Source organism: Rattus norvegicus, chromosome 4 (genome assembly GCF_036323735.1).
Source record: "Rattus norvegicus strain BN/NHsdMcwi chromosome 4, GRCr8, whole genome shotgun sequence".
NCBI classification, from domain to species: domain Eukaryota; kingdom Metazoa; phylum Chordata; class Mammalia; order Rodentia; family Muridae; genus Rattus; species Rattus norvegicus.
In genome coordinates this window covers 20,701,536-20,715,069 of record NC_086022.1, presented here as the reverse complement: position 1 = coordinate 20,715,069, position 13,534 = coordinate 20,701,536, and the positions used below count along the sequence as shown (strand labels likewise).

General features: G+C 37.4%; 1 protein-coding gene across 11 annotated transcripts in view; it reads left to right on the top strand.

Moving 5' to 3' along the window:
* The window catches only part of Pclo (piccolo (presynaptic cytomatrix protein)), a 358,568-nt gene that overhangs the window by 290,102 nt on the left and 54,932 nt on the right, over positions 1 to 13,534 (top strand). For 5 of the 11 annotated variants that reach the window (XM_039108291.2, XM_063286639.1, XM_063286638.1 and 2 more), the window contains 3 exons: positions 837 to 908; positions 2,102 to 2,282; positions 4,536 to 4,730. In XM_039108291.2, coding sequence (XP_038964219.1) covers positions 837 to 908; positions 2,102 to 2,282; positions 4,536 to 4,730 — 448 coding nt within the window. Of the gene's footprint in view, positions 1 to 836; positions 909 to 2,101; positions 2,283 to 4,535; positions 6,719 to 13,534 lie in introns of those variants that run through there. The other 6 variants (XM_039108295.2, XM_063286636.1, XM_039108290.2 and 3 more) reach the window with 3 other exon arrangements.

Sequence of the window (13,534 nt, the reverse complement as noted above, 5' to 3'; positions counted from 1 at the left end):
GGCGGGAAATACTTTCAACCGGCTGTATTTTGATTTTTCAGAAGGAAAATCGGAAAGGGATAAGATATATAAAATGTCTTTGTTTATTCTACCCAGAAAAGATGTAGAACTACATTTCTACAAATTAAAGCTTGTCAAGAGGAGAAAACTAATGTTTACAGAAGATGGTGTAATAATGATTATCATAAAACTTTGAATCCAAAAACAAGTGGAAGTGGTTCTAGACAAAATTATATTAGTGGACATATCTTTTAATTTAAAAAATGTGAATTCCACAACTTCCATGGACATCAGTAGGAACTGTTAGTTCAAACTGTTGAGCTTCGTTTGTTCATGCATTTCACTAATTATGAATGAAAACAGAAACTTGTACATGCAAGATAATTTACAAAAATATACCTTTCAAAATGAGGTTTCTGGTTTGTTCTCTGGAAGATGATTCTGAATATGTAGTATTAATTTGGGTTCCTTAAGTTAAATTCTGCAGAAGTAAACCAATGCTTCATTTTGGGTAATGATTGAGGAGAAGAAAAATTTAAATACCTTAGATTTATGCCTTCATATGTTTAAGGAGTGTAGACTGCTTCTTATTAAATGAGGAGTACAGATAGAAAAATAAGTGTAACCAGTTTGCTCGAAACACAATGAGGTCTCCTATAATCAAACACTAGATTGAACTACAAATTGATCATTAAAATGTTACACAATATTTAACAGACAGTTTTAAATAAAATACCAAGTATTCTAATAAAATGAAAGAGTTCAAGGTATCATCTATGAATATGCTGAAATGCATGTTGGAAACATGGTTTGATGACTGCTGTGTCCGAATGCAGCTCATGAAGAAGACCTTGGAGGTGACAGTTTGGGATTATGATAGATTCTCTTCCAACGACTTCCTTGGAGAGGTAAGTCTAGGTGTCCTGCTTGTTTGTTGGTTTTTGGTTTTGTTTTTTGTACTGTCGCTATCTGGGACAAGTTAAAGCAAAATGAAAAGTAAATTTCTTGAGTTTACTCAATAGTCATTCCTGGACAAAGTCTTTAAACCGGCAAGTTTATTTAGTGAGTTACTTTTTGCATAGGTGACCAGAACATTAACAAGTAGTTTTCAATCTACCATTTGATGTACCTTTTAATTTATTGAAAGCCATAAATCTAAATTAGAATGTGACTAAGAATGGAATCTGGAGGTGTGAACAGAACTTCAGGTGTTTCCATCAATAATGTTATAAACTAAGTGGTTTCTTTAATGCTCATTACTTAAATTATATATCTATATATGCTTATATATGTAAAATATATGAGATGTATGCTCCCCTATTTCAGCCACTGACACTAACACCGATTTATGCAGAATTACTCCAGAATATAGCTTTATGTGAGGTTTACGGACATATTTCAAAGTATTGACTTAGTGAAGACCTAATTTACTCCCTTTCTTCTATGAACCTAGATCATTTATCTACATCATATTTATAAAATTTATGATACCCATGACTATAAAAAAAATACAGTATTTTTGAACCATTAAAAAGGGAAAAACACCAGATAAACCATGATACAGTATTTTCTCATCATCAGTTTGCAGTCACATCTCTATTTAAAACAGCAAAGTGTGTTTTAAAATGAAGGAATAAGGTAGCAATTGCAAATTATGCATTCTTCTCATTACCTTGTCCATCTTCTGATTAAAATCATATGTATTTTCTGAAGTAAAAATTATTTTCTAGAACAACCCAAAACAACTTGTGTCTCAGAAAGAAAAGTTTGACTTACGACTCTGATCTTTTTAACATGCTACTCCAGTAAATTAGGGACTGATCAAAGACAGTGTGTAGTTCAGTTTAATCACAAATTTATTAAGCATCTTGGGTTCATGAATCATAATTCTCGGTATTGTGGGTGAAGAAAAGTAGATAAATAGGAAATAGAAAAATAGGTAAGCGAAACAAAAGCTCAGGAGGCTGACATCACCATTCTTAAAAGCCATGTTTAAATATCTGGTCATATCCCTGTTTATTTATGTTCGAGCTCACAGAAACACTAATACACCGCTTACAGCCCAGTCCCCCCTTTTTACCTCTTCATCGTCCTTTCCCAGGTATTGATTGATTTATCTAGCACATCTCATCTGGACAACACTCCTCGGTGGTATCCTCTGAAAGAACAAACTGAGAGCATTGACCATGGCAAGTCTCACTCCAGTCAAAACAGCCAGCAGTCCCCAAAGCCCTCTGTGATCAAAAGCAGAAGCCACGGTATCTTCCCTGACCCATCCAAGGGTAGGAGATATTTCAAGTAGAACACCACTGTGTTTCTGTTTGTTCAGTCAGTAGCTTCGTGGACATGAGTGTCTCTGTGTTCAATGGATACTGTAAAGTTGGGTTCTGTTGGGAAAGTAACTGTGGTATCATAAAAAGGAAGCTCTGGATTAGGAAGAAAGGAGCTCTAGGCACATCTCAGCATATTCTTAGGTGTTAGCCTGGCCATCTTCGTTTCCTTACTTTTTAAAGATTGTATTGGGCTACATGAGGTAATTCTGGTTCATAAAAACCATAGCAATAGGATTTCAGAAAATTCACTGATCTATCTCAAAAAGAGCATAAAGTTCCCTCTTTTAGATTTACTGAAAACATGACCATTAAGTATATTCTTTTTCATTTTTTTCAATCTCTGAGTTCTCATATAGTCAGTCTACAAACAAAATTTTTGTATCCCGTTTTTACTTATCCTTTGAGGAGCATTTTCTCCATGTTACCAAAACAAACAGCAACTCAAATTCTTCAAGTCTTTCCTAAATGTTGGATCTGAACTACTAATAGTGTTACATACACAGTGTTTGGCAATATGCACAGCATTTCTGTAAGAATGGGTTGTCCCTTTAGCTTTTGAAATTGCTGTTCTACAGCATAGCTAATCTTCCCCATAACTCATAAATTCACCAAGCAGAGTATGAGATAAACTTGTGGTGGCAGGGTACATTAATATTTGTGAGTGTTAAAGGTGATTAGTGAGCACTGTTGCCTTCTGAAAATGCTTCCGTGTGCACCAAAAGCGGGGAGATTGTGTTACAGTGTTCTGGGTGGCGAGAAGCTGCTGTCACCTGTAATAGGCCATTGAGTTAATGTAACTAAGAACTGCTGACCACAAAGAAAAATGCTGAAGTTGGTTTCTGAGGATGTATTGTAGATTAAGCCACTTCAACTTCGCCATGCTAAACATTATGAAAGATAATTGACATACAATCTCAATATCTCTCTCTCTCTCTATCTCTCTCTCTCTCTCTCTTTCTCTCTCTCTCTCTCTCTCTGTGTGTGTGTGTGTGTGTGTGTGTGTGTGTAGAATGATTCTACATTATTTATACTTTAGTAAGTTTTATTGCTAACTCAGAATCTCGCTCTGTTTTTACTTAAGCACATCCCACAGCTCAGTAAACCCACTGTGTTTTATTAGCCTCTACTAAAATAAGCAGAGCTGGTGTGGAAGGGGAGAGCTGAAACATCTGTACCCGAGGCTTTTAAGAACTCATTTTCCTTTTTTACCCTAACAAACTGTATTGATTATCTGGGAGTTTCACGTAATATACCCCATCCCACTTCCTAGTCCTCCCAGGTCCAGCATGCTCTCCCACAAAAAAGAATAAAGGTGAAAAAAAGAATAAATAATAAGGAAAGAAAAAAAGATACACCAGGTCCAATTTCTGTTGCTCAAATACTCATTGAAACATGATCAAACTCCCAATGCCCAGTTCCATAAAGAAAACTGATCCTTCCCCACCCGTGCCCCCCGCCACACACACACACACACACACACACACACACACACACACACACACGCTCTCACACCTCCAGAAGTCATCAAATGTGAGGAGCTACACGTCAGTATCCCTATCACAATTTTTGAGAGTTCTCTTCAATGGCTTCCTACATAGACTGTTTCTTTGAGGGGGTGAGGAAGGAAGGCGGGTATCACAAAAGCCTTCTATGTCTCTCATTCTCAACTGTGAGTCTACATTGGTCCATACCACTGCAAGAGACGCTTCCTTGCCTTTTACAATCAGGGGCAGCCAGAATCATGGACTTCCATGGGGTTTCTGGGAACAGCACAAAGCAAGAACACCCATGCAACCTCCAGCAAGCAGCATGAAATTGGAATTTCAGCAGTCTTGCGATGTCTGTGGTGCTGAAGGCCATGTCGAAGTCCTTAGTCCATACTGCCACTGGGGGCGATGTTGTTGTCCGCGGCCTGTGCTGCAACGGGAGGGCCAAGTTGATGTCCCTGGTCTGTACTGCCACCAGAGAACTCATTCTTCTTAATAAATGAGTTTCTTCTCCAGACTGACCTCCCTTTGCTTCCTCCCCTGACCTGTTTTCGAAGTGTTTAATAGCATTACTCTGTTGTGTGGAGTGGCACAAATGGCAGAGAGACAGCATTAATGTAAACCTTAGACTGTTTCCAATTGCATGTAGACTAGACTTCTACAGCAAGGCACGATGAAGCAACTTTAACTCATTTTTTTATCCCTTTGTCATCAGACATGCAGGTTCCCACCATTGAGAAGTCCCACAGTAGTCCTGGGAGCTCAAAATCATCATCTGAAGGCCATCTCCGATCTCACGGACCATCTCGCAGTCAAAGCAAAACCAGTGTCGCCCAGACCCACCTGGAAGATGCAGGGGTGGCCATAGCCGCAGCTGAAGCCGCTGTGCAACAACTCCGCATTCAACCAAGTAAAAGACGCAAATAAATTCCTCAGCATGGCAGCTTAATGTTCATCCGTTGCCTTTCTCTCCTGCTGTCTTCCCCTGTCTGCTTTCTGTTTTCTGGCATCCCCTGCTCACTCTGTTCTCTGTCCTTTTGTCTGTGTAAGAACAATATCAACACATATAAATATGCTCTTCTTTTTCTTTCTCTCTCTTTTTTTTTAATTATCATAGACTGCAATAAAACTGGCTGTTTCTCCTTTGTTTCCACCGTCCATCCAACCCAGCTCACAGTATTTGGTAGCCGTGTCTGTGAAGTCTGCAGGCAAAGCAGCGTTGTGTGTCTTTTTGTGTGTGCACTTCCTTCTCCTTTAGAACACAGGAACTATAAGCACAAGGGACTGCCAGCTTTCTAGCATTCTCCCCAGTGAAGCAAGCATGGACACACACACACACACACACACACACACACACACACACACACACACGTTTAAATCAGGTTAGCAATGCATACTTGGACCTGAAACGTTTAACGTTTAAGCAGATGCTTATGAGACCAACGGTCAAATTCTAGAACCTAGGGTGAAAAGCCACCTGGAGCAATGTTTAAAAAAGAACGTTACAGAAAGGAGCTTTCCATGTGCGTCTCCCGAAGAACAGGTGCAGGAATTTGTAGTCTCGAACCTACGCATTTTTTTTCCTATGCATATTCAGTGATGTGATGAGGGCAGTTTAATCTCCGTGAGGGTCATTGTCTGGTCCACCCTGCTGGATCACACTTTGTACAGAATAAAAGAGTTTACAAATTATTGTTTTTTTTCCTCCTTATCAGTGGAATGTTTTCAAAGTCAAGAAGTGCCATGTCTAGTAGTTTTAGTCAATTAAAGTCTAGCCATTAATCGACGAGCTTTCATTCATGAAGTTTTCTGACACAACTCTATAAGAAAAACTTGGCTCTAGGCACACTGTCACCTCTGAGAAGCTTCGGCCAGGCCATGGAGGTAGCGTGTGTCGTCTTCCTCACCCCCTAAGCCCTCCTTTCCCAGGAAACAGCCAGTTTTAATCCCCTTCAGTGCTGTGCATGTGGTATCGTCTTGGCATCTGACAACACAGTTTAAACAGAGCAAAAGCACACTTCTGTTTGCATGAGTCACATTTAAGCTGGTTCATCTGAGTATACACTCTGGGTTTCCATTTCACCCACACGGCCACAGCAGCACATAAAAGCGGTCAGTGTAATCATGCCAGGAAGCAGCACAGACACAGCATAGCAGGCGTCCTCCCCATTCAAAGAACTCAGTCTGATAATCTGCCTCCACCAGCCAATGGCAGCCAAGACCAAAGCCAGCTAGCCCTCAGGAAGGTGATGTCCGATGGACCAGTCAAGCCAGAAGGAGGTGAGCAGAAAGGCCCGTTCAAAGCACACTACAAGAACGTCCCCCAAATTTAAACCTCTCATCCTTAAGTTTTAGAGATTGTCTAATGAAACATGTTTATCCCTTTTTAATGTGCTTTTGTGGGCATGGCATTTTAGGATTTCATCTTCACCATGTAAGTCCCAAGATCAGTCTCATATTATATCGACTATAGTGATTTGTATTTTTCTATGCACTGGGCGCCTTTTGACTTTTGTTGGAAAATAGTTTAACAGTATTCATATTGCAGAATGGAATGCATGCTACTAACCTAATCTGTTCAAGCATGACTATAAAATATGTTGCATTGTGATAAAAGTTTACACTGCTCACAATTCAAGTTAGCGTACCAGTTGGAATGTAGATCAGTTTCTTGTTGAATACTATTTGACGTGTAAAATCTGGAAATGCTTAGAGGAAAGTGAAGGAAAAATTGTTAATGCACTCATTCACCTTGGCACAGAGGAAGTTCTCTCCTGAGCCTACAAGCAGACAACTTCTGTGCGTGTTTCCGTAGCTGTTAAGTGTATCAGCTGTGTTGGGCATGTGAATATCCAAGTGCCTGTGTAATAAATAAAGTATCTTTATTTCATTCATAAACTACTGGGTTCTGAGCCATTGTTATGTAACGCAGCATAAAATGAGTGTGTTGGTTTTGTTTTTATTTTTCTCATTTAATTCCTTCCAGTAGAAAATGGTCACCAATACATGCTAGTTAGAGCTATGATGACAGAGACATTTGGGAGCATGACAAAGTTCCACACTGGAAACACTCTAAGCCAGAAGGAAAAAACATTACCAGGAAACCAGAATTCACATGGAAACATGAATTAGTGGGGTTGGGCTGGTAAGCAATGATTTCCCTATTCCTAAACTCCCTTCCCAGTCCTCTTGTCTGATCTAGTTGAGTCTTCTAAGACTTTTGCATAAAGGGAGGTAAATAGCAAGTCCCTGCTTTGAATCTCACAACTATAGTAAGAAAGGAAAACGCTGATATATGTGGCTAGCTTGACCCCCCACCCCAATCCAGAGTTTCCATGCAATAAAGACTCACTGCCATTTCAAGAATCAAACTAGGGTGCTTTAAGTTTTTTTCCAATTTAATTCAAAATCACATCTAAACAAAATAATAATTCTGAAGTCCGCATTTTCTTAAATAATTTCCAACTCTGAAATCCTGTTTTACATATTTGCTATAAATTAAAATCATACCTTTCATCCTCCTATAATATTTCCACAGAAAACTAAAAGCATCAACTGTGCTCCTCTCACACATACCAGGTCTGTGAGGGTAATGGTCACTTGAGGCGAGAGAGGGACACTGTACTGAGGGCTTCTGCACATTTCAATTTGGGTCAGAAAGCAGCTATCTTAAACTCAACACTGAGTGTGTGTTTCCCAGTGCAGTTTAAAGAGTAACACCAGAGTGTGCTGTTCTTTTTCCTTGTTCTCTTTCTAGAATATTCTGAACACGATTAACATACTACTTCTTGTCCAGGCATAGTTTCAAACCTTTTAATCCCAACACTCAGAGATAGGAAGATCTTTGGAGTCTCGGGCCACCCACGGCTACATAGTGAGACTGCATTTCCCAAAGTGGGACAAAGGAGAAGGAAAAAGATTCTGCTTCTTACCTTTCATTCTCTAAAATAAGTTTGAGGGCTGATCTCATGTCTTCCTTGAGATACAGCATTGACTTTAAATGTCACAGTAAGCTATTTCTGATTCCTTTCGAGCCTTACTTTAATATTGTGATTTACTTATTGCTATATACTCATTTGTAAGAGTTTAATCATAGACTTTCTCTTAATGTTTGTATGAAAATAAATTTAGTCCTTTTTCGAGTAATGCTCAAATACATATTTGCTATTTAAAGAACTGTGTAACAGGATTAGAAGTCACTCTTTATTGATTTCCAATCAGAAGAAAAACTAAGTAACAGCTTTTTACATATTTATTACACCCTAATTAATGACAAAATTCTATTTTCTAAAATATGAATATATTCTTGTCCTGTTCCTATATGTCATAATAATATAAGTTAACAATAACTTTGCCCAGTCTTTATTATAAGCATACCATAGAATTAAATTTATGTAAAACTCAATGTAACTTATTTTACATAGAGAATAAACTGACCAGGAATGTGAATATATAACAAAGTTTTCACTCCTCCCCTGCTGCAGAAGTAATGGCAATATTTTTATGTGTTTGATTACAGTTCTATCATTTCAGTCTTCCCAAGGTAGTTCATGTAATCGTACTTGCACTCTGGAAATAAGTCTATTTAAACAGTGACATTGTACAAAGTATAGTGCCATCCATGACTCATCACAATAACTGGATGAGTAAGTCATTCGCATGTTCAATCCTGTTCAATGGGATAATCAAAGGGTCAGAACGTGGGATGCTGAACAGCTCCAAGCCCAAGCTGTCCCTGTAGCCCATGTTTATGGCTCTGAAGTCTTGCCTTCTAAACATAACATATCCTTTGAAATCAAGCTGTCTTATTTTAGATGGAAATGATCAAGATTTACTTACTTTTTAAATAACCAAACATTTCATAAATTATTACAGTAGCTAGAACTGGCGGCCGAGAACAAATTCGACATTCTCAACCTACATGACACTCCTTTCTAAGGATGGTGATTTGAACTCTTCAGTTGCAATGGAAGAAACCATTCCACTGCACAAAGCAGAGAGGCAGGAGGCAGGTCTCTAGAGGAAGCTATGTGTGCGTCTGTAGGTATTTCAATCAAGGGTGGCAAAATTTCCCCTAAAGAGCTTTATAAGCATCTCAAAAGATTTATGCTTGCACTAGCATAATATATGGGTCAAGCAAGAATTATGGGATAAGCCAATGGAACTTTTACTCTCCCTCTGAAGTTGAGTTGCAGTCAAGAAAAAAACTAAAGGGAAGAATTAGACCAATTTCACCAAATCACCCTGATGTCAATAATATATGCATTATATATAATAAATTTATATTATGTATAATATAAATTTAAAATATATAATGCATATAGTTGGATTTGGAACAAGGACATTTGGCAAGTGTTTTGTTTGTTTATGTTATTCTTTCATATTTCCTTGCTTGAGCACAGGCTCTGCTATTCATAATAACCAATAAATTAAGGTTAGGAAACAGTTTTGGTTACTTTTATTTTTACTTTTCATTTTTTTAATAAAGTTTTTTAGGCACGGTTCTCCTGCAAAAGGGCTATATAATCCAGGCTGGCCTGAGATTCACCTGACTCTTCACTATACAGTTTAGAAGACCAAACCCAAACTCAAACAAATACCAATCTCATTTAAATCCTGGCAGTCCGCTTACTTGACAACCAATTTTAAGTGCAAATTTCAGCTTCCCTACTATTTTTTTTGACACTAAGGTCTGAAGTGTTGTTCATTTTAGGTTCAGAAGCAGGTAGTGTAGAATAAGTAGATTTATCTCTCCTCCTGAGCAATAGAGTGAGGTGATTTCGACTAGTTGAAGAGGAGATGTATGAAGATATAGAAATAAGAGATAAAGGTAAAGGTGCACATTTGTTGGTTGGCCCAGTTTTAAGACTAAAGCCTGAAGCTACTCCACAGGTGGATGTTAGAAATTCCACAGTCAATAAAGCTCATTGTGGCACCTGACTAGGGTGTCCCAAGTCCTGTGCCCTACAAAGCCATCATTCTATGGGAGTTGCTCTCTTGGAGAAGTGGTAGTGGGTGGCTGGCTGGGAGAGGTTGGAATCTGGGAGCGAACAGAATTGTTGGTTACAAGGGTTTAATAGCTAACCAATTTCTCACTTTTTTTCCTGACTGAGAGTAGACAAATAAGTTTTGTCAGAGTGGATTAAGTGTGTTCTATTTCTGAAAAGGACAGGGTCTTAGGCAAAGAAAAGCAGAAAACAAGACAAATCAAATGGTCATTTCTGGGTTTGGATTGCCTTCATTTTGTGTGTAAATGGTTAATAAACACAGATTTTTACATTCTTCAATTTGATGTATTCGTACAAAAATAAAAAAGCCAGATTCTTTTGGCAGTTTGAAATTACAAGAAAATTGACATTCTGAACATTAACAGAGTAAATATCCCTGCCCCACCCCCACAGTCTGAGAAAGTCAATATTCAAATCACTCAAAATTTTCAGCTTTCACTATTCTGGGCCCGTTTTGTGGGGGTGGGAGCAGTCTTTGTGTGTGAGAATCAAAAAGTTTTTGAGAGTTTCCACATTTTAGGATGATTGTATGTGTTTTCAAATATTTTAAGCATTTAAATTGATTGCTAGAAAGCTCTACTTTGACTCAGAGTCACAGACAGTGACTCCACAGTTCTGCACTTTTCCTTTCTGAAGGAGACCACATGATCCCCCATCAATGGACACTTTTGTTGTTTTCTCATCATAGATATGGGTCTCCAACAAGCCATTAACAACATGCTTTGGTCAACCTTGAGAATTTTTATTTGTTTAATTGCATGACTAGCAACATCCACTGACCTTAAATGTAAAACCACCAAAACTCGCTTTCAATGGCGCTATATATTACTATACTGACCAATTCTGGGACTAAATAATAAAGATGAGAATATTGATCCACGATCTAAGAAATCCCAGCTTTAACAAACTGAGGCTTATTAAATATTACATATGTTTGCAGTGGTTCTCAATCTTCCTAATGCTGCAACCCTTTCATACAGTTCCTAATGTTGCGGTGATCCCCCCAAACATAAAATTATTGTCACTGACACTTTATAATTGTAATCTTGCCACTGTTGTGTATTGTAATATAAACATCTGTGTTTTCTGATGGTCGTAAGTGACCCCTGTGAAAGAGTTGTGACCCACAGGTTGAGAAGTGCTGCAAACACTAACCATGAATGAAACCAAGTTTGAAAAATATAAATTTCTTTGCCTTGGACTCCAGCAAGTTGTTTTCTACTTAGCATCGGAAATCTTGAACTGAGGAAATACAGCAGGCAAATAAATGAAGGAAAGACTCATGGGACACAAAGAGCATAGTGGAGACAGAGTAGGGACATTAGACAAGCTGAGATGTGACTGTGACACCAAGAGCTTTCTCATCCGGGAGAGGGAAAGGTAGAATGACCAAGGGAGAGGGAAAGGGTGGTCAGAGACACTGTTGGACAACTTAGAAATATTGCCTAAATCCAATATCAAACAACGAGGAATTACTTGAAAATTTTACTATGTTTGATCTACACATATTATACACAGATTCTAAAACCATACTTTATCATTTTTTCCATTGGGCTAGGTGGGAGGAGGTGAAGGTGTGAGATATGATGAGAGAAATCTTCAGGTATATCAGCTTAAACTATCAACATAATACTTTTATTTTATTGCTGTATATGTTTTGATATGTAATTGAATGTCAAGAAACTACAAAATATTTGTTTTGAGAAGATAACATCAGAAATACACAATTTTGATTGGGATCTTGAGTGTGTTTAAATGTGCCAAAATAAGTAACATAGATATGATGATGTAGCTTTATATTCATGTGAATTCATATTCTTATAATTAAACATCACAAACTATAAAAGGTTAAAAAAAAGATAAGCAAAGTACCTGAAAAGGTCACAGGCATGTGTGCCTTTCTTAAAACTATAAGAGAGTGAAATCAAAGCCGGTCATGTTTGTTCTTTAGAAAACCATTGGCTAAGATCAAGTGTAGAAAACCATGGCAGCACAATCTCCTTTACCTAACTGAACAGATAAGTTTTAGAACTGCATGCTTTCTAGTTCTGAAGGTCACTGTTTCCATTTAAGGAACAGAAAATGGACGTGTCTACAACTCATTGACTCAAATGTCTTTCAATATAGGTAAATCTATTGTACATTATTAATTTTAGTTGTTTTAATATGTTCTTGCTAATGGTATTACTTAAGTGAATAACTCCTGGGTTAATATTTTAACTCGCCTCAACTATTAATTTATAAGAATATTTCAAAGGCTTCATATAGAGACAAACCTTTGGGAATATATTTCTATTGTTCTATACCTGCCAGTTATCATTATTTACTCTAAGTTTCGGTTTAATATAAAAATAGTTGTTTTTTGTTGTTGTTGTTTTGTTTTGTTTTGTTCGAAGCAAGGAGAAAAGTCCAGTTTTTGTGTTAAATATATTTTCTAGTTTAGACCACAGACTAGTCACTAGAGACATAGCATTCTGAATGAAGCCCATTCTGAAGAAACAAAATGTGAATGACAGGCATCATTAAATGATTGATGATTGATGACTGTCAAGAAAGCTTTTGCTAAATGGTATCAATTTTCAATCACTATTAGTCCCCAATGATCACTGTAGGCTTTTCTCACTAAAGTGACCACTTCTTCAAAATCTTCTTTTTGGCACTCTGTACAAGAAGTTAAACTTTCATATTAAAGTATGTCAGTTTTCATTCTCATTTTCTCTCCTGTACAGTGATGTTTATGGTATTTCCATGTGATATTAAAGCATCATATTTCAGATAGATTATAATGCCAATCTTTTCAAGCTTTCATAACTTGGCAATGATAAATAGCAATATGTTTAACCTATATAAATCCCATAGGATTATGTACCATTTGAGTGTATTGTGAATGTGTACCCACATTCTTTTCCTGACCTTTTCTTTCCTATCCCTCTATGACTTCTCTCCCAACTTCATATGCTTTCATTATGCTTTAAACCGACTGCATACATTTAGTGCTGCCTGCATGTGCATGAATGTAGGGCTAGCTACTAGAGCGTGAGTAACCTTCAAGGACCATATCTCTGAAAAAATGTCTCCCTCCTCCAACAATCAACAATTGCCTTCTCACTAAGGGGTAGGACTTCATGAGAGCCTCCCCAGTCAATTATTAAGTAATTTTAACATATAGAAATATTAAGTACATTTAAAGGTACACCAGTGTGTAAAGATCTACCAAGCAAATTGTTACGTGCAATCATTTTTTTTATAATATCCAAAGACAGAAGAATAGCAAGGGCTTCCTACTCGAGACCTCCTTACCTCATTTGACTCTCAGATTTTGTGCCTTATTTAGCTCTAGTACATTTCAGGCCATCTTGTTTCTCATGTCATTTAGTACTAATTTATAATAATTAAGGGTTTCAAACATTTTTTCACGTTTTATGAATTTTCATGTTTCCTTGGGCATCAAATTGATTTAAATTATGACTGTGTATCCATATTCATTGTTTCTTCTTCCTGAACTCTGACTGGTCAGGTGTCTTTTGGCTCTTATCACCCTGTCCCAAACTCAGGGTGAAGGAATAGTGCATTATAACAGGAAAATAAACTGTATTTCTGTTCATATCTTGAAAGACAGATGTATCATCTTTTTAATTCATTTGTTAAAAGCTCGTTGTTTGGCATGCAATAGGAGAAAATGAACGTTATCATCTCGATTAAAATT